This window comes from Salmo salar, chromosome ssa11, assembly GCF_905237065.1.
Source record: "Salmo salar chromosome ssa11, Ssal_v3.1, whole genome shotgun sequence".
NCBI classification, from domain to species: domain Eukaryota; kingdom Metazoa; phylum Chordata; class Actinopteri; order Salmoniformes; family Salmonidae; genus Salmo; species Salmo salar.
The window spans coordinates 48,990,430-49,012,304 of NC_059452.1; the positions used below are offsets into that span (position 1 = coordinate 48,990,430).

Consider the following 21,875-nt stretch of genomic DNA (forward strand, 5'->3'; position numbering starts at 1 on the left):
GGAATGGATGGATGGTAGTCTGGGGAATGGATGGATGGTAGTCTGGGGGATGGATGGATGGTAGCCTGGGGGATGGATGGATGGTAGCCTGGGGGATGGATGGATGGTAGCCTGGGGATGGATGGATGGTAGCCTGGGGGATGGATGGATGGTAGTCTGGGGGATGGATGGATGGTAGTCTGGGGGATGGATGGATGGTAGTGTGGGGGATGGATGGATGGTAGTGTGGGGATGGATGGATGGTAGTCTGGGGGATGGATGGATGGTAGTCTGGGGGATGGATGGATGGTAGTCTGGGGGATGGATGGATGGTAGTCTGGGGGATGGATGGATGGTAGCCTGGGGGATGGATGGATGGTAGCCTGGGGGATGGATGGATGGTAGCCTGGGGGATGGATGGATGGTAGCCTGGGGGATGGATGGATGGTAGTCTGGGGGATGGATGGTAGTCTGTGGGATGGATGGATGGTAGTCTGGGGTATGGAGGGATAGTAGTCTGGGGGATGGATGGATGGTAGTCTGGGGGATGGATGGATGGTAGTCTGGGGGATGGATGGATGGTAGTCTGGGGGATGGATGGATGGTAGTCTGGGGGATGGATGGATGGTAGCCTGGTGGAGGGATGGATGGTAGTCTGGGGAATGGATGGATGGTAGTCTGGGGGATGGATGGATGGTAGTCTGGGGGATGGATGGATGGTAGTCTGGGGGATGGAGGGATGGTAGTCTGGGGGATGGAGGGATGGTAGTCTGGGGGATGGAGGGATGGTAGTCTGGGGGATGGAGGGATGGTAGTCTGGGGGATGGAGGGATGGTAGTCTGGGGGATGGAGGGATGGTAGTCTGGGGAATGGATGGACGGTAGTCTGGGGAATGGATGGACGGTAGTCTGGGGAATGGATGGACTGTAGTCTGGGGAATGGATGGATGGTAGTCTGGGGGATGGATGGATGGTAGTCTGGGGGATGGATGGATGGATGGTAGTCTGGGGGATGGATGGTAGTCTGGGGGATGGATGGACGGTAGTCTGGGGAATGGATGGACGGTAGTCTGGGGAATGGATGGACGGTAGTCTGGGGAATGGATGGACGGTAGTCTGGATGGTAGTCTGGGGGATGGATGGACGGTAGTCTGGGGGATGGATGGACGGTAGTCTGGGGGATGGATGGACGGTAGTCTGGGGGATGGATGGACGGTAGTCTGGGGAATGGATGGACTGTAGTCTGGGGAATGGATGGACGGTAGTCTGGGGGATAGATGGTAGTCTGCCCTGGTCCCAGTCTGTTTCTACTCTTTTGCCATCTCCTTATGGAATTGTCATGTCAATGTTTGGCTTGACAATGACACCTAAGGAGTTTGCCTTGCATAAACTGATCTAGGACCAGGCGAGGTGGATGGGTGGAGGAGGGCTGGCGATACACAATGGTACCATGCAGAGAAGGGATGAGTCAATGGATGAGTCAATAGGTTATGTACGGGATATGGATGATGGTGGATACGTCATTGGGAGGATAATGGATGACTATATAGGAGGTATTAATGCTAGTGGGGTGGGTGGTTAGAAGCATGGTGGGGTGGGTGGTTATGGAGGAAAGTACTGAAACAGGGCTAGGTGATGGAGTTTTACAGCATATTTATGAGAACATGGCCAAACAATACAGTCAGTGCAGCCAGTGTAGATACTATGTATCAGCCAGTGTAGATACTATGTATCAGCCAGTGTAGATACTATCTATCAGCCAGTGTAGATACTATCTATCAGCCAGTGTAGATACTATCTATCAGCCAGTGTAGATACTATCTATCAGCCAGTGTACCAATTCAGCTAAATCTCCTTGAATATAAAGCTGAATCCTCCTTCTCCTGAAATGAATGTATTAAGACGATTGTGACGGGTATTTTTGAGGGGGGGATCATGGTTATTGTTGAGGGGGGTGGGGGGAAATCATGGTTATTGTTGAGGTGGGGATCATGGTTGTTGTTGAGGGGGATCATGGTTATTGTTGAGGGCGGATCATGGTTATTGTTGAGGAGGGGGGATCATGGTTATTGTTGAGGGGGGATCATGGTTATTGTTGAGGGGGGGATCATGGTTATTGTTGAGGGGGGATCATGGTTATTGTTGAGGGGGGATCATGGTTATTGTTGAGGGGGATCATGGTTATTGTTGAGGGGGGGATCATGGTTATTGTTGAGGGGGGATCATGGTTATTGTTGAGGGGGGGATCATGGTTATTGTTGAGGGGGGATCATGGTTATTGTTGAGGGGGGATCATGGTTATGGTTGAGGGGGGGATCATGGTTATTGTTGAGGGGGGATCATGGTTATTGCTGAGGGGGATCATGGTTATTGTTGAGGGGGGATCATGGTTATTGTTGGGGGGGATCATGGTTATTGTTGGGGGGGATCATGGTTATTGTTGAGGGGGGGATCATGGTTATTGTTGAGGGGGAGGATCATGGTTATTGTTGAGGGGGGAGGATCATGGTTATTGTTGAGGGGGGGATCATGGTTATTGTTGAGGGGGGGTCATGGTTATTGTTGAGGTGGGATCATGGTTATTGTTGAGGGGGGATCATGGTTATTGTTGACTGGGGGTCATGGTTATTGTTGAGGGGGGATCATGGTTATTGTTGAGGGGGATCATGGTTATTGTTGAGGGGGGGTCATGGTTATTGTTGAGGGGGGGGTCATGGTTATTGTTGAGGGGGGATCATGGTTGTTGTTGAGGGGGGATCATGGTTATTGTTGAGGGGGGGATCATGGTTATTGTTGAGGGGGGGATCATGGTTATTGTTGAGGGGGGATCATGGTTATTGTTGAGGGGGGATCATGGTTATTGTTGAGGGGGGAATCATGGTTATTATTGAGGGGGATCATGATTATTGTTGAGGGGGATCATGGTTATTGTTGAGGGGGGATCATGGTTATTGTTGAGGGGGGATCATGGTTATTGTTGAGGGGGGATCATGGTTATTGTTGAGGGGGGATCATGGTTATTGTTGAGGGGGATCATGGTTATTGTTGAGGGGGGGATCATGGTTATTGTTGAGGGGGGGATCATGGTTATTGTTGAGGGGGGATCATGGTTATTGTTGAGGGGGGATAATGGTTATTGTTGAGGGGGATCATGGTTATTGTCGAGGGGGGATCATGGTTATTGTCGAGGGGGATCATGGTTATTGTTGAGGGGGGATCATGGTTATTGTTGAGGGGGGATCATGGTTATTGTTGGGGGGATCATGGTTATTGTTGAGGGGGGATCATGGTCATTGTTGAGGGGGGATCATGGTTATTGTTGAGGGGGGATCATGGTTATTGTTGAGGGAGGAGGATCATGGTTATTGTTGAGGGGGGATCATGGTTATTGTTGAGGGGGATCATGGTTATTGTTGAGGGGGGATCATGGTTATTGTTGAGGGGGGATCATGGTTATTGTTGAGGGGGGATCATGGTTATTGTTGAGGGGGGATCATGGTTATTGTTGAGGGGAGGATCATGGTTATTGTTGAGGGGGGATCATGGTTAATGTTGAGGGGGATCATGGTTATTGTTGAGGGGGGAGGATCATGGTTATTGTTGAGGGGGGAGGATCATGGTTATTGTTGAGGGGGGATCATGGTTATTGTTGAGGGGGGATCATGGTTATTGTTGAGGGGGAGGATCATGGTTATTGTTGAGGGGGGATCATGGTTATTGTTGAGGGGGATCATGGTTATTGTTGAGGGGGGATCATGGTTATTGTTGAGGGGGGATCATGGTTATTGTTGAGGGGGGATCATGGTTATTGTTGAGGGGGGATCATGGTTATTGTTGAGGGGGGATCATGGTTATTGTTGAGGGGGGATCATGGTTATTGTTGAGGGGGGATCATGGTTATTGTTGAGGGGGATCATGGTTATTCTTGAGGGGGATCATGGTTATTCTTGAGGGGGGATCATGGTTATTCTTGAGGGGAGGATCATGGTTATTGTTGAGGGGGGATCATGGTTAATGTTGAGGGGGGATCATGGTTATTGTTGAGGGGGGAGGATCATGGTTATTGTTGAGGGGGATCATGGTTATTGTTGGGGGGGGATCATGGTTATTGTTGAGGGGGGGATCATGGTTATTGTTGAGGGGGGATCATGGTTATTGTTGAGGGGGAGATCATGGTTATTGTTGAGGGGGGATCATGGTTATTGTTGAGGGGGGATCATGGTTATTGTTGAGGGGGATCATGGTTATTGTTGAGGGGGGATCATGGTTATTGTTGAGGGGGGATCATGGTTATTGTTGAGGGGGGATCATGGTTATTGTTGAGGGGGGATCATGGTTATTGTTGAGGGGGGATCATGGTTATTCTTGAGGGGGGATCATGGTTATTCTTGAGGGGAGGATCATGGTTATTGTTGAGGGGGGGATCATGGTTAATGTTGAGGGGGGATCATGGTTATTGTTGAGGGGGAGGATCATGGTTATTGTTGAGGGGGGATCATGGTTATTGTTGGGGGGGATCATGGTTATTGTTGAGGGGGGGATCATGGTTATTGTTGAGGGGGGATCATGGTTATTGTTGAGGGGGAGATCATGGTTATTGTTGAGGGGGGATCATGGTTATTGTTGAGGGGGGGGATCATGGTTATTGTTGAGGGGGGATCATGGTTATTGTTGAGGAGGGGGATCATGGTTATTGTTGAGGAGGGGGATCATGGTTATTGTTGAGGGGGGATCATGGCTATTGTTGAGGGGGATCATGGTTATTGTTGAGGGGGATCATGGTTATTGTTGAGGGGGGATCATGGTTATTGTTGAGGGGGGGATCATGGTTATTGTTGAGGGGGGATCATGGTTATTGTTGAGGGGGGATCATGGTTATTGTTGAGGGGGGATCATGGTTATTGTTGAGGGGGGATCATGGTTATTGTTGAGGGGGGATCATAGTTATTGTTGAGGGGGGGATCATGGTTATTGTTGGGGGGATCATGGTTATTGTTGAGGGGGATCATGGTTATTGTTGAGGGGGATCATGGTTATTGTTGAGGGGGGATCATGGTTATTGTTGAGGGGGGATCATGGTTATTGTTGAGGGGGGGGATCATGGTTATTGTTGAGGGGGATCATGGTTATTGTTGAGGGGGGGGGATCATGGTTATTGTTGAGGGGGGGGGATCATGGTTATTGTTGAGGGGGGGGATCATGGTTATTGTCCACTATTGTTGGTGAAACGATTATACTATAATTGTGCCAGCCCTAATAATAGGCCTTGCTCCTCTCAATACCTTAGCCTGGTCTCAGATCAGTTTCTATCAAGACCTTAGCCTGGTCTCAGATCAGTTTCTATCAATACCTTAGCCTGGTCTCAGATCAGATTCTGCTCTTACCTATTTCCCTTGCCATTGTCAAGCCATGAGAATTCCATTAGACAAGAGAGCACAAACAGATCTGAGACCAGGCTACCAAGACGTGTAGGGTCAACTATAATGTTAATACCTGATGGTGATCTCAGCCTCGTCCCACTGCACCTTGGCTGAGGTGCTCCCCTCCTTCACCACGCCCAGTAGAGTAGCATGACGACCGGTCTGTTTGTGTACACAGCGCCCCCCAACACGCAGCCCTGCGTCTGCACCCCCCATCACCGCCAGCACAGGCCACACCTAAGAGTTCAACATGAAACGCCTTCAGAACAGACAGCGACCTCTGAAACAGCAACTGCTGCTCCACTTCACAATGAGCAACGGGCTACTGAGAAATATTACACGGAAATTACACAGATATTAACTGTATCAATATAAATATCCTGATGTTACATGGTGTGTCGAGTCAAGGTGTGGTGTGTCAAGGTGTGGTGTGTCAAGGTGTGGTGTGTCATGGTGCGGTGCGTCATGGTGCGGTGTGTCAAGGTGTGGTGTGTCATGGTGTGGTGTGTCAAGGTGTGGTGTGTCAAGGTGTGGTGTGTCAAGGTGCGGTGTGTCAAGGTGTTGTCAAGTGTTTCTTGCAAATACATTTTAAACTATTAGCTTGGGTACCAGTATGTTTGTGCTAACATTCCACACTCATGCCAAAAACATTGTGGAATAATATCAAAAACAGAATGGTACCCAGGCTAATAAAGATTGATAATCACAACAAAACCTCAGATATACAGACCTCTGTACAGAGGGTCCTGAGGTGGTGGTCAGAGAGATCCCCCAGGCCTCCATGCCCCTGGCGGCCCCCGTGTCCCGGCCGGCCCCTCTCCTCCTCCCCTCTCTGGGGGTCCCTGGACGAGTCCCTCTGGGCATCATGCTCCTCTCTGCTCTGCACCGAACGACTCTTCTTTAACCTCTGACCTGATGTGTCATATGATGTGTTACTGTACATGTGATGGTGCTGACTGTGGGCCTTTTAATATTAACTCACAGAAATGATGATTTAATCAGGCTGGTCAACATGTGAAGAAACATTCATTCATTCAAATGAAGAAACACAAGCCCTAACTTTATCCAATGAGCAACACAAGCCCTAACTTTATCCAATGAGCAACACAAGCCCTAACTTTATCCAATGAGCAACACAAGCCCTAACTTTATCCAATGAGCAACACAAGCCCTAACTTTATCCAATGACAACACAAGCCCTAACTTTATCCAATGAGCAACACAAGCCCTAACTTTATCCAATAACAACACAAGCCCTAACTTTATCCAATGAGCAACACAAGCCCTAACTTTATCCAGGCATTAACAAGGTGTTCCAGAACCAGATGGAACACCTACTACAGGAGCTATGTTGGTCTACTGTACTTTAAACTGCCTTGGTGACATGACACAAAGCAGACAGTACAAATTTAAACTGCCTTGGTGACATGACACAAAGCAGACAGTACAAATCTCTCCTCAACCTCCCTTCTCTAATGTCCTCTCACCTCCTCTCCTCTCCTCAATCTCCCTTCTCTAATGTCCTCTCACCTCCTCTCTCCTCTACTCAACCTCCCTTCTCTAATGTCCTCTCACCTCCTCTCCTCTCTCCCCCCTCTCCTCTCTTCCCCCTCTCCCTCCCCTCACCTCTCTTCCCCCCTCCTCCTCTCTTCTCCTCTCCCCTCCTCCCCTATCCTCTCCCCCTCCATCCTCTCCCCCTCCTCCTCTATCCTCTCCCCCTCCTCCTCTATCCTCTCCCCCTCTCTTCTCCTCCTCTCCTCCCCTTCTCCTCTCCTCTCTTCCCTCTCCTCTCCTCCTCTCCCCCCCTCTCCTCTCCTCTCCCCTCACCTACTCCTCCAGTACCGTTGTTTGAGTCTCTGAAGCAGGGTTTGATTTTGTGTAACCTCTCCATCATGATCTTGTTGATGCAGTGTGTCCAGTGGTCCGTGCGGTGCAGGATCCTGATGAGCTGTGTGGTGGCCTCCGCCAGGACTGTGGCCACAGGGCTGCAGATAGGATCACCAGGCAGGAGGTCACGAGGGGTACCCCGCATCTGCATATCACAGATCTTTACCTGGAACAGAGAGTTAGGGAGCAGTGAGACACCGATCTTTACCTGGAACAGAGAGTTAGGGAGCAGTGAGACAGATCTTTACCTGGAACAGAGAGTTAGGGAGCAGTGAGACACATATCTTTACCTGGAACAGAGAGTTAGGGAGCAGTGAGACAGATCTTTACCTGGAACAGAGAGTTAGGGAGCAGTGAGACACAGATCTTTACCTGGAACAGAGAGTTAGGGAGCAGTGAGACAGATCTTTACCTGGAACAGAGAGTTAGGGAGCAGTGAGACACAGATCTTTACCTGGAACAGAGAGTTAGGGAGCAGTGAGACACCGATCTTTACCTGGAACAGAGAGTTAGGGAGCAGTGAGACACCGATCTTTACCTGGAACAGAGAGTTAGGGAGCAGTGAGACAGATCTTTACCTGGAACAGAGAGTTAGGGAGCAGTGAGACACCGATCTTTACCTGGAACAGAGAGTTAGGGAGCAGTGAGACACCGATCTTTACCTGGAACAGAGAGTTAGGGAGCAGTGAGAGAGATCTTTACCTGGAACAGAGAGTTAGGGAGCAGTGAGACACAGATCTTTACCTGGAACAGAGAGTTAGGGAGCAGTGAGACACAGATCTTTACCTGGAACAGAGAGTTAGGGAGCAGTGAGACACAGATCTTTACCTGGAACAGAGAGTTAGGGAGCAGTGAGACACAGATCTTTACCTGGAACAGAGAGTTAGGGAGCAGTGAGACATAGATTTTTACCTGGAGACAGAAAGATAGGGAGCAGTGAGACACCGATCTTTACCTGGAACAGAGAGTTAGGGAGCAGTGAGACACCGATCTTTACCTGGAACAGAGAGTTAGGGAGCAGTGAGACACAGATCTTTACCTGGAACAGAGAGTTAGGGAGCAGTGAGACAGATCTTTACCTGGAACAGAGAGTTAGGGAGCAGTGAGACACAGATCTTTACCTGGAACAGAGAGTTAGGGAGCAGTGAGACACAGATCTTTACCTGGAACAGAGAGTTAGGGAGCAGTGAGACAGATCTTTACCTGGAACAGAGAGTTAGGGAGCAGTGAGACACAGATCTTTACCTGGAACAGAGAGTTAGGGAGCAGTGAGACACAGATCTTTACCTGGAACAGAGAGTTAGGGAGCAGTGAGACACAGATCTTTACCTGGAACAGAGAGTTAGGCAGCAGTGAGACACAGATCTTTACCTGGAACAGAGAGTTAGGGAGCAGTGAGACAGATCTTTACCTGGAACAGAGAGTTAGGCAGCAGTGAGACACAGATCTTTACCTGGAACAGAGAGTTAGGGAGCAGTGAGACACAGATCTTTACCTGGAACAGAGAGTTAGGGAGCAGTGAGACATAGATTTTTACCTGGAGACAGAAAGATAGCTGCAATTTGGCCAGTTGAAAAAAATAATAAAAAGAATTCAAGGTTACAAACCAAAAGCGGTCTTCTTTTTGATAAACAGATGTTGGATTTAGTTTATTCAGGATGTTCTTTGTAATTTTCTAAATGGATGAATAATTCCACATGGAACAGTGCAAGGTGATGAATCAAGACAACACCATCTGTTTGGTGAGAAGGCCCCAGGCTTACTAATGTTTTTGCGTATTTTCACTGTGGAACTTGTCTATGTTTAGGTGGGTTATAGGCTAGGCTAACTAACTTGTCTATGTTTAGGTGGGTTATAGGCTAGGCTAACTAACCTGTCTATGTTTAGGTGGGTTATAGGCTAGGCTAACTAACGTGTCTATGTTTAGGTGGGTTAGGCCAAACCCTAACCTGGACGACGCCGGGCCAATTGTGCGCCACACCCTATGGGACTCTCAAACACGGCCGGTTGTGATACAGCCCGGAATCGTACCAGGCCGCTGCGCCACTCGGGGGCGCACAAGCAGTTCCCAAAGTAGCAAAAGCTGAAAATAGACGGGACGCAATTATTCCAAAACTGCAGCTCGTTGTTGGAACACATATTTTCCTACTTCCATTTGTCATTTGTCATTCGTCAGGGAATGTAGCATGTGTAATTCGTCTGATATGTTTTTATAGTCCTTTATATGTGTCGGCCTAACGGGCTTGTGTGCACACTCAGCACGCGTGTGTAGAGGGAGAGGTCGGAACCTAATGGAGTGAAAGAGACAGAGGGTGAAAGGGAATTTAGGGAGAAGAACTGTGTGATGCTTGGCTTGGTAACATTTTTGTTGTGCCCGGCAAATGCACCTTTACAAATGGAACACTAGAGTCAAAGAAAATGAACGTCGTCTTTAAGACAATTACATTTTTTTCCTTTTTCTTAAATGGGGGGGAAATGTCACTTGCCACAAAGCACATTCCACCAAACAGTTTTACAGTATTTGAAAAAAAATGTGATCTCTGGTTGAAGATAAGAGTTTTGATGTCTGTTGGATTACTTGATTACTCCTGCCCATCCTTACACTCTACTTCCTCATCATCAAACAATCCATTTATCCAACTGAGTTCTCATAAAGTTAGAAGTTGTTTTTGAATAATTTAAAAACATGACAGGCCTAAGGTAATAACGACAAAACTAACAATGGCAAGATAGAACAATCTAACGAGTAGTTTGAACAAACCTTACAGCCGAGGTTTAACTAGGTTCTAGGTTTAACTAGGTTCAATGTTTAACTAGGTTCAATGTTTAATTAGGTTCTAGGTTTAACTAGGTTCTAGGTTTAACTAGGTTCTATGTTTAACTAGGTTCTAGGTTTAACTAGGTTCTAGGTTTAACTAGGTTCTAGGTTTAACTAGGATCTAGGTTTAACTAGGTTCTAGGTTTAACTAGGTTCTAGGTTTAACTAGGATCTAGGTTTAACTAGGATCTAGGTTTAACTAGGTTCTAGGTTTAACTAGGTTCTATGTTTAACTAGGTTCTAGGTTTAACTAGGATCTAGGTTTAACTAGGTTCTATGTTTAACTAGGTTCTAGATAGGTTCAGCGTTGTCTTACCTTCTCTCCAGGGTTACTGCTGTAGAACATGACACAGGGGTAGAGCTCTGTGGCGTCCACGTCCTCAAAGGCTAACTTGGGCTCCTGTGGAAAACAATAACAGGCTTCTGTAAACATAGCAGAGACTGTCTCAAACATTCTGGTGTCTCTAGAGGGGGGGGCACTCTGGTGTCTCTAGATGGGGGGGGGGCACTCTGGTGTCTCTAGAGGGGGGGGCACTCTGGTGTCTCTAGAGGGGGGGCACTCTGGTGTCTCTAGAGGGGGGGGCACTCTGGTGTCTCTAAGTTTCAGACTGTAAACTGTCAGTCATTGGGGGGACCCTGCTGATAGATATTGATCTCTCCCTCCCTCCCTCCCTCCCTCTCTCCCTCCCTCTCTCCCTCCCTCCCTCCATCATCTATACATCCCTCCCTCCCTCCCTCCCTCCCTCCCTCCCTCCCTCCCTCCCCATCTATCATCTATACATCTCTCCCTCCCTCTCCCTCCCTCCCTCTCTCTATCTATCATCTATACATCTCTCTCTGTGAGGAGACTGTAATGACTTGTCATCAGACATCATGGGGTTTTAATTGTTTTGGGAAGAGTTTATAGTGTTTATAGTCCGGCTCAAAGGGCCAGTCACGGTGAAAAGCATCTCAGAACAGAGGGAAAAGGCCAACTGACAGTAGCTTTATCTTCTGACCTCTCCGTTCTTCCCGAAGGAGATGGTGCGTGCCTCCATGTCCAACACACAGGTGATGTAGTCTCCCTGGGTGAAGGAGGAGAGGGTGAGGGTCTGCTCTCCGTTGTGGTACAGGTTCCCGCTGTAGGCCCGGTACAGCCACATGTCTGACGTGGTGCGGTGGTTGAAGTCATGGACAGGCCAACGAGACACCCCGACACACGTCCCCTCGTTCCCACGGTTCTCCTTCACAATGTAGAACTACAGGTACAAACAAACAGACACAATGTTATGAGATACAGGAAACACATTACATAAGGGACGTGGCGCAGCAGCAGGGGAGCTCATTAATGAAGACACAGCGGCTACAGGTAACTGCTAAAATACAGGAAACACCAACATAAAGTGTGCTAATGGGGCGTTGGGTCTCCACCAGTCAGAACGGCTTCAATACACCTTGTCATAGATTCTACAAGTGTCTGGAACTCTATTGGAGGGATGTGACACCAGTCTTCCACCAGAAACTCCATCATTTGGTGTTTTGTTGATGGTGGTGGAAAACGCTGTCTCAGGCTCCACTCCAGAATCTCCCATAAGTGTTCAGTTGGGTTCAGATCTGGTGACTGACACACACACACACACACACACACACACACACACACACACACACACACACACACACACACACACACACACACACACACACACACACACACACACACACACACACACACACACACACACACACACACACACACACACACCACAGAGGCTGGATGACAAGCAGGACGTATGCTCTTCTGACGGCTGACACATGCCATTTCCCCTCAAACGTTAGCAACGGGACAGTAGGCGTGTTTTCACATGCCATTTCCCCTCAAACGTTAGCAACGGGGCAGTAGGCGTGTTTTCACATGCCATTTCCCCTCAAACGTTAGCAACGGGTCAGTAGGCATGTTTTCACATGCCATTTCCCCTCAAACGTTAGCAACGGGACAGTAGGCGTGTTTTCACATGCCATTTCCCCTCAAACGTTAGCAACGGGACTGTAGGCGTGTTTTCACATGCCATTTCCCATCAAACGTTAGCAACGGGACAGTAGGTGTGTTTTCACATGCCATTTCCCCTCAAACATTAGCAACGGGACAGTAGGCGTGTTTTCACATGCCATTTCCCCTCAAACATTAGCAACGGGACAGTAGGCGTGTTTTCACATGCCATTTCCCCTCAAACGTTAGCAACGGGACAGTAGGCGTGTTTTCACATGCCATTTCCCCTCAAACGTTAGCAACGGGACAGTAGGCGTGTTTTCACATGCCATTTCCCCTCAAACGTTAGCAATGGGACAGTAGGTGTGTTTTCACATGCCATTTCCCCTCAAACATTAGCAACGGGACAGTAGGCGTGTTTTCACATGCCATTTCCCCTCAAACATTAGCAACGGGACAGTAGGTGTGTTTTCACATGCCATTTCCCCTCAAACATTAGCAACGGGACAGTAGGCGTGTTTTCACATGCCATTTCCCCTCAAACATTAGCAACGGGACAGTAGGTGTGTTTTCACATGCCATTTCCCCTCAAACATTAGCAACGGGACAGTAGGCGTGTTTTCACATGCCATTTCCCCTCAAACATTAGCAACGGGACAGTAGGCGTGTTTTCACATGCCATTTCCCCTCAAACGTTAGCAACGGGACAGTAGGCGTGTTTTCACATGCCATTTCCCCTCAAACGTTAGCAATGGGACTGTAGGCGTGTTTTCACATGCCATTTCCCATCAAACGTTAGCAACGGGACAGTAGGTGTGTTTTCACATGCCATTTCCCCTCAAACATTAGCAACGGGACAGTAGGCGTGTTTTCACATGCCACTGGTAGCACCCAGAGGAGATGTACTGTACCTTCCACTGGTAGCACCCAGAGGAGATGTACTGTACCTTCCACTGGTAGCACCCAGAGGAGATGCCGGTAGAGGCCAGTCCATATCCCTTCCCCCCGCTGCCGTGGGTCAGACCCTGGCCATTCTCCACCACACAACACTGAGTCTTCTCCGGGTCAAACGACACCTCCTGGATAGGAAGGTTCTCATCCTCCTCCTCACCCTGGGGACAGATGGATGAATCAGTTAGTCAGATTGCGAGCCAGTTAATTCACAGAGAAGAAGACAAAGAAGAAAAAAATAATAATAAGAAAAAGTCTGAGAAAAAGAAAGAAAAAGAAGAAGAAAGAAAGAATGAAATAAAAAGAAAGAAAGAATGAAAAAGAAGAAGAAATAAAAAGAAAGAATTGAAAAAGAAAGAAAGGAAGAAAGGAAAAGAAAGAGAAAGAAAAAAAGGAAAAAAGAAAAAGAAAGAAAAAAGAAAAAGTAAAGAAAAAGCAAGAAAAAAAGAATACAAAAGAAGAAGAAATAGAAAGTAAAATAAAGAAGAAGAAAGAAAAATAAGAAAGAATAATAATAAGAAGCGATATAGAGTGCATTATGAGGCGATAGAGTGCATTATGAGGCGATACAGAGTGCATTATGAGGCGATACAGAGTGCATTATGAGGCGATAGAGTGCATTATGAGGCGATAGAGTGCATTATGAGGCGATACAGAGTGCATTATGAGGCGATACAGAGTGCATTATGAGGCGATAGAGTGCATTATGAGGCGATACAGAGTGCATTATGAGGCGATACAGAGTGCATTATGAGGCGATACAGAGTGCATTATGAGGCGATAGAGTGCATTATGAGGCGATATAGAGTGCATTATGAGGCGATACAGAGTGCATTATGAGGCGATACAGAGTGCATTATGAGGCGATACAGAGTGCATTATGAGGCGATACAGAGTGCATTATGAGGCGATACAGAGTGCATTATGAGGCGATACAGAGTGCATTATGAGGCGATACAGAGTGCATTATGAGGCGATAGAGTGCATTATGAGGCGATACAGAGTGCATTATGAGGCGATACAGAGTGCATTATGAGGCGATACAGAGTGCATTATGAGGCGATACAGAGTGCATTATGAGGCGATACAGAGTGCATTATGAGGCGATACAGAGTGCATTATGAGGCGATAGAGTGCATTATGAGGCGATAGAGTGCATTATGAGGCGATACAGAGTGCATTATGAGGCGATACAGAGTGCATTATGAGGCGATACAGAGTGCATTATGAGGCGATACAGAGTGCATTATGAGGCGATACAGAGTGCATTATGAGGCGATACAGAGTGCATTATGAGGCGATACAGAGTGCATTATGAGGCGATACAGAGTGCATTATGAGGCGATACAGAGTGCATTATGAGGCGATACAGAGTGCATTATGAGGCGATATAGAGTGCATTATGAGGCGATATAGAGTGCATTATGAGGCGATAGAGTGCATTATGAGGCGATACAGAGTGCATTATGAGGCGATACAGAGTGCATTATGAGGCGATACAGAGTGCATTATGAGGCGATACAGAGTGCATTATGAGGCGATATAGAGTGCATTATGAGGCGATAGAGTGCATTATGAGGCGATACAGAGTGCATTATGAGGCGATACAGAGTGCATTATGAGGCGATATAGAGTGCATTATGAGGCGATATAGAGTGCATTATGAGGCGATATAGAGTGCATTATAGAGTGCATTATGAGGCGATATAGAGTGCATTATGAGGCGATATAGAGTGCATTATGAGGCGATACAGAGTGCATTATGAGGCGATACAGAGTGCATTATGAGGCGATACAGAGTGCATTATGAGGCGATATAGAGTGCATTATGAGGCGATATAGAGTGCATTATGAGGCGATATAGAGTGCATTATAGAGTGCATTATGAGGCGATACGGAGTGCATTATGAGGCGATACGGAGTGCATTATGAGGCGATAGAGTGCATTATGAGGCGATAGAGTGCATTATGAGGCGATACAGAGTGCATTATGAGGCGATACAGAGTGCATTATGAGGCGATATAGAGTGCATTATGAGGCGATACAGAGTGCATTATGAGGCGATACAGAGTGCATTATGAGGCGATACAGAGTGCATTATGAGGCGATACAGAGTGCATTATGAGGCGATACAGAGTGCATTATGAGGCGATACAGAGTGCATTATGAGGCGATATAGAGTGCATTATGAGGCGATAAAGAGTGCATTATGAGGCGATATAGAGTGCATTATGAGGCGATATAGAGTGCATTATGAGGCGATATAGAGTGCAACATGAGGCGATATAGAGTGCATTATGAGGCGATATAGAGTGCAACATGAGGCGATATAGAGTGCATTATGAGGCGATATAGAGTGCAACATGAGGCGATATAGAGTGCATTATGAGGCGATATAGAGTGCAACATGAGGCGATACAGAGTGCATTATGAGGCGATACAGAGTGCATTATGAGGCGATATAGAGTGCATTATGAGGCGATACAGAGTGCATTATGAGGCGATACAGAGTGCATTATGAGGCGATACAGAGTGCATTATGAGGCGATATAGAGTGCATTATGAGGCGATATAGAGTGCATTATGAGGCGATAAAGAGTGCATTATGAGGCGATATAGAGTGCATTATGAGGCGATATAGAGTGCATTATGAGGCGATAAAGAGTGCATTATGAGGCGATATAGAGTGCATTATGAGGCGATATAGAGTGCATTATGAGGCGATATAGAGTGCAACATGAGGCGATATAGAGTGCATTATGAGGCGATATAGAGTGCAACATGAGGCGATATAGAGTGCAACATGAGGCGATATAGAGTGCATTATGAGTTGTCCTGCACCTGTCGTTTAAGCTCCTGCTCTTTCTCTTTCATCTGGATGGTGTGCTTGGCCTGGGCGATGGGAGCTTCCCACATACAGTCAGCCAGCAGCGAGAAGAGACGCTCCACCACCTAGAGGAGGACCACACCTTTTACCAGCTACATCATCAAATTCTCTTATTGGGACCTCACTAGTGACTGAGTGGGTGAATTTTGAGAGACTTCACACTGCATACAGCTCCAGTACCTGTGTAATCTGGTCGTTCTCTACACTGGCCTCACAGGCAGGCAGCACAGCCTCCAGAACATGAAGGGCCAGGAGACGAGTTCTCAGGTTGCCCACCAGAGGGACTCCTACAGACAAACAACAATAACACTTGTCATTGAAAAGCAAAAAGGAAAGATCTATGCAAATAGGTGCTAAGCGACATTAACAAATCCAAAAGCCAGGCAATCGTGTGAGTTTGAAAGTTAAAAAGCGTTTAATGAATGGGCTAAGACATTATTAAAATAAACCATCTGTTTGACCTGATCTTTGACAAATAACATATTGAAAGGAAGACACTGATGAAAATGGAGGCCTTGTGCAATGTAAGTCCTTACTTCTGACCTGACGTTGGTCAGGATTTATATTAAATGGTTGGAGGTGCTGGTTCATATCTAGCCTATTTTAAGTCTATGTAAAGAAACATCTAAACTTACAAGTACAGACTAGTGAGTTTCATAATGCATTTTAATGTACAAATACAGTTTATTGGACAGTACCTGAGCAGCATTTCTGTGCAGCGATGTTGAGCAGCACCTCTGTCCACTTTGGAGAAGACATCTTGGATTGGATGGCCTTGGAGGAGACGACTCGTCTCAGGAACACCAGGAAGTCTCCCAGGTGAAGCTCTGCTGTGTGCTGCTTACGTACCAATGCTATGGAACACATCAACAACAACAACATATTACAGAGTGAAGTTCTATAGGGTGCTGTTTCCACTCCAACACTATGGAACACAACAACAACATATTACAGAGTGAAGTTCTACAGGGTGCTGTTTCCACTCCAACACTATGGAACACAACAACAACATATTACAGAGTGAAGTTCTACAGGGTGCTGTTTCCACTCCAACACTATGGAACACAACAACAACAACATATTACAGAGTGAAGTTCTATAGGGTGCTGTTTCCACTCCAACACCATGGAACACAACAACAACATATTACAGAGTGAAGTTCTACAGGGTGCTGTTTCCACTCCAACACTATGGAACACAACAACAACAACAACAACATATTACAGAGTGAAGTTCTATAGGGTGCTGTTTCCACTCCAACACTATGGAACACAACAACAACATATTACAGAGTGAAGTTCTACAGGGTGCTGTTTCCACTCCAACACCATGGAACACAACAACAACATATTACAGAGTGAAGTTCTACAGGGTGCTGTTTCCACTCCAACACTATGGAACACAACAACAACAACATATTACAGAGTGAAGTTCTATAGGGTGTTGTTTCCACTCCAACTCTGGAACACAACAACAACAACATATTACAGAATGAAGTTCTATAGGGTGCTGTTTCCACTCCAACTCTATGGAACACAACAGCAACAAGAACAACATATTACAGAGTGAAGTTCTTCAGGGTGCTGTTTCCACTCCAACACTATGGAACACAACAACAACAACAACATATTACAGAGTGAAGTTCTATAGGGTGCTGTTTCCACTCCAACTATATGGAACACAACAGCAACAACAACAACATATTACAGAGTGAAGTTCTTCAGGGTGCTGTTTCCACTCCAACACTATGGAACACAGCAACAACAACAACATATTACAGAGTGAAGTTCTATAGGGTGCTGTTTCCACTCCAACTATATGGAACACAACAGCAACAACAACAACATATTACAGAGTGAAGTTCTTCAGGGTGCTGTTTCCACTCCAACACTATGGAACACAACAACAACAACATATTACAGAGTGAAGTTCTATAGGGTGCTGTTTCCACTCCAACACTATGGAACACAACAACAACATATTACAGAGTGAAGTTCTATAGGGTGCTGTTTCCACTCCAACACTATGGAACACAACAACAACATATTACAGAGTGAAGTTCTACAGGGTGCTGTTTCTACTCCAACACTATGGAACACAACAACAACAACATATTACAGAGTGAAGTTCTATAGGGTGCTGTTTCTACTCCAACACTATGGAACACAACAACAACAACATATTACAGAGTGAAGTTCTATAGGGTGCTGTTTCTACTCCAACACTATGGAACACAACAACAACAACATATTACAGAGTGAAGTTCTACAGGGTGCTGTTTCAAAACAATGACGTCATGTCTGAATCCTGCCATCTTTATGCATCTTCACCACTACCATCTGTATTGACAATACTTCCTGCCATCTTTATGCCACTTCACCACTACCATCTCTATTGACAATACTTCTTGCCATCTTTATGCCACTTCACCACTACCATCTGTATTGACAATACTTCTTGTCATCTTTATGCATCTTCACCACTATTATCTGTATTGACAATACTTCCTGCCATCTTTATGCAACTTCACCACTACCATCTGTATTGACAATACTTCTTGTCATCTTTATGCATCTTCACCACTATTGTCTGTATTGACAATACTTCTTGTCATCTTTATGCATCTTCACCACTATTATCTGTATTGACAATACTTCCTGCCATCTTTATGCAACTTCACCACTACCATCTGTATTGACAATACTTCTTGTCATCTTTATGCATCTTCACCACTATTATCTGTATTGACAATACTTCCTGCATTCTTTATGCAACTTCACCACTACCATCTGTATTGACAATACTTCTTGTCATCTTTATGCATCTTCACCACTATTATCTGTATTGACAATACTTCTTGTCATCTTTATGCATCTTCACCACTACCATCTGTATTGACAATACTTCTTGTCATCTTTATGCAACTTCACCACTACCATCTGTATTGACAATACTTCTTGTCATCTTTATGCCACTTCACCACTATTATCTGTATTGACAATACTTAAGAAGTTCCCCAAAAATCTATTTTAAAAAAACGATCAAGCCAATCAAGCGATTCTAGTCAGTCAAATCACTAGTAACCTTTCCATCACTATTACACCCATCCTGGCAGACAATCCTCCTCCTAATATATATAAATCATCATTCAAATAACACTATTATTTGATCCAAATCGACTTCCAGTCATGCTGCATGACACCCAGTCCTCTCCTACCTCTAAAGTCTGTCTTCTCTGGGTCAGCTCCATCCTCAGACTTCCTGTCCTGGTTCTCCTGGTTCTTCCCTGGGGAGGCAGTGAGCAGGCTGACTCCTGCCTGGGAGAGAAGGTTCTTCAGCTGGCTACACAGCAAGTCCAACAGGGACTGAACCACCTTGGGTCCTAGCTTGTCTGCATACGTCCTGGAGACACAGAGAGAAGTCAAGTCACACAGCACAGAAAGCTTGTAGATACACAAACATGTAACAACAATCTTTCTGGGTAGGGTTTCATGATTGTGCCTAATACTGGACTAAGAATCATGCTCGAAGGACAATCTCTATTGAAAGTCCTTTTTAGTCCACCAATAGGCTTGATCCGGACCCGGGAAACCAGCCCTAAAGATAAACCAGATACGACACATCTGACGACACAAATATGTAACATATATTAACAGTGTGTTAGTGCAGAGAGCCCTGTCTTACCCAGTGCTGATGGCCAGTATCTGCAGTAGTCGTGTGGAGGCTACCTTCAGGGCAGTGCTGAGCTGGGACACCCCTGGTTTCTGTAGCAGCTGGAGTGGTTGTCCCAGCAGGGTTTCTGTACCACACAGCTGTGACAGCACATTGAGGAGGCCACTGGATATGGCCAGGGACACGTCCACAGACTGGTAACGCACGCTCAGGGCAAACACTGTCACCAGCAGGAGGCGCTGCTGGGCCTCTGGAAAGAGGGAAAGGGAAAAGGGGGAAACCTAGTCAGTTGTCCAACTGAATGTAATCAACAGAAATGTGTCTTCCCACATTGGGAGGGGGAGAGAGAGGGAGACGGTGAGAGGCAGACGAGGAAGGGGAGTTACTTTATATCGGTGGTCTCCAACTACGTCCTGAAAAACTACTGGTTGCGCAGACTTGCTGTGTTACTGCAGGGCTGGACCAAAAGCCTGCACACACAGTTGTTCTCCAGGACCTGTATAGAAGAACCCTGCTTTGTAATAACGTGATGTTCACCTATGTGATGTTTGTTGGCCTGCAGGGCTCTCTCCAGAGTGACAGACAGCTGTTGGTATATCTTATGTACGGCTGTCTGGATGTCCATCTGCAGACTCCGCTTGGCTGCTTTAACACCGTCCTGAACCAACACAACATCATTATGAGACAGACACATCCTGTCCTGAACCAACACAACATCATTATGAGACAGACACATCCTGTCCTGAACCAACACAACATCATTATGAGACAGACAGACAGACACATCCTGTCCTGAACCAACACAACATCATTATGAGACAGACAGACACATCCTGTCCTGAACCAACACAACATCATTATGAGACAGACAGACACATCCTGTCCTGAACCAACACAACATCATTATGAGACAGACAGACAGACAGACAGACAGACAGACAGACAGACAGACCCTGTCCTGAACCAACACAACATCATTATGAGACAGACAGACAGACAGACAGACAGACAGACAGAGACAGACAGACAGACAGACAGACAGACAGACAGACAGACAGACAGACAGACAGACACATCCTGTCCTGAACCAACACAACATCATTATGAGACAGACACATCCTGTCCTGAACCAACACAACATCATTATGAGACAGACAGACAGACAGACAGACAGACAGACAGACAGACAGACAGACAGACAGACAGACAGACAGACAGACAGACAGACAGACAGACAGACAGACAGACAGACAGACCCTGTCCTGAACCAACACAACATCATTATGAGATTAGCTGGACATTCTCTCCCTAGTCCCCCCCGTACCTGGTAGTGATGTAGCTGGACATTCTCTCCCTAGTCCCCCCCGTACCTGGTAGTGATGTAGCTGGACATTCTCTCCCTAGTCCCCCCTGTACCTGGTAGTGATGTAGCTGGACATTCTCTCCCTAGTCCCCCCCGTACCTGGTAGTGATGTAGCTGGACACTCTCTCCCTAGTCCCCCCCGTACCTGGTAGTGATGTAGCTGGACATTCTCTCCCTTCAGTCCCCCGGTGCCCACAGTCCCTAGACCGAAACATCCAGCCAGGAACTGTAACCTGACGGAGGTCAGGAGAGAGGAGGACTGGAAGGCAGCGCTGGGGCTGGGTCGACCTCCTGGTCCGCTCCCCCCACCTCCTGCAGCCTGGCTACTCTTCTCCTCCATCCCAGAGATCAGCACCACGATCTGGTGTAGAGCCTCCAGACGTAGCTGTAGGAAACAATGGCACACATCAGTCCTAGAATGAATCAGGTTACAGACATATAGTCAATACTACCTGCACATTGACTCTGTACCGGTACCTCCTGTATATAGCCTCCACATTGACTCTGTACCGTAACACCCTGTATATAGTCTCCACAGTGACTCTGTACCGGTACCCCCCTGTATATAGCCTCCACATTGACTCTGTACCGGTACCTCCTGTATATAGCCTCCACATTGACTCTGTACCGTAACACCCTGTATATAGCCTCCACATTGACTCTGTACCGGTACCCCCCTGTATATATCCTCCAAATTGACTCTGTACCGGTACCCCCTGTATATAGCCTCCACATTGACTCTGTACCGGTACCCCCCTGTATATATCCTCCACATTGACTCTGTACCGGTACCCCCTGTATATAGCCTCCACATTGACTCTGTACCGGTACCCCCCTGTATATAGCCTCCACATTGACTCTGTACCGGTACCCCCTGTATCTATCCTCCACATTGACTCTGTACCGGTACCCCCCTGTATATATCCTCCACA

The 21,875-nt window shown here is 46.7% G+C and overlaps 1 protein-coding gene across 16 annotated transcripts in view; it reads right to left on the reverse strand.

Moving 5' to 3' along the window:
• Nucleotides 1-21,875, reverse strand: part of LOC106576577 (probable E3 ubiquitin-protein ligase HERC1) — a 196,604-nt gene that overhangs the window by 94,258 nt on the left and 80,471 nt on the right. For 14 of the 16 annotated variants that reach the window (XM_045689728.1, XM_045689736.1, XM_045689733.1 and 11 more), the window contains 13 exons: nt 21,089-21,328; nt 20,118-20,238; nt 19,593-19,830; nt 19,126-19,310; nt 16,607-16,762; nt 16,089-16,195; nt 15,863-15,973; nt 13,017-13,181; nt 11,102-11,341; nt 10,420-10,503; nt 7,226-7,451; nt 6,129-6,310; nt 5,472-5,635 (listed from right to left, as the gene is read on the reverse strand). In XM_045689728.1, the coding sequence (XP_045545684.1) occupies nt 5,472-5,635; nt 6,129-6,310; nt 7,226-7,451; nt 10,420-10,503; nt 11,102-11,341; nt 13,017-13,181; nt 15,863-15,973; nt 16,089-16,195; nt 16,607-16,762; nt 19,126-19,310; nt 19,593-19,830; nt 20,118-20,238; nt 21,089-21,328 (2,219 nt within the window). The remainder of the gene's footprint in view (nt 1-5,471; nt 5,636-6,128; nt 6,311-7,225; nt 7,452-10,419; nt 10,504-11,101; nt 11,342-13,016; nt 13,182-15,862; nt 15,974-16,088; nt 16,196-16,606; nt 16,763-19,125; nt 19,311-19,592; nt 19,831-20,117; nt 20,239-21,088; nt 21,329-21,875) is intronic. The other 2 variants (XM_045689732.1, XM_045689742.1) reach the window with 1 other exon arrangement.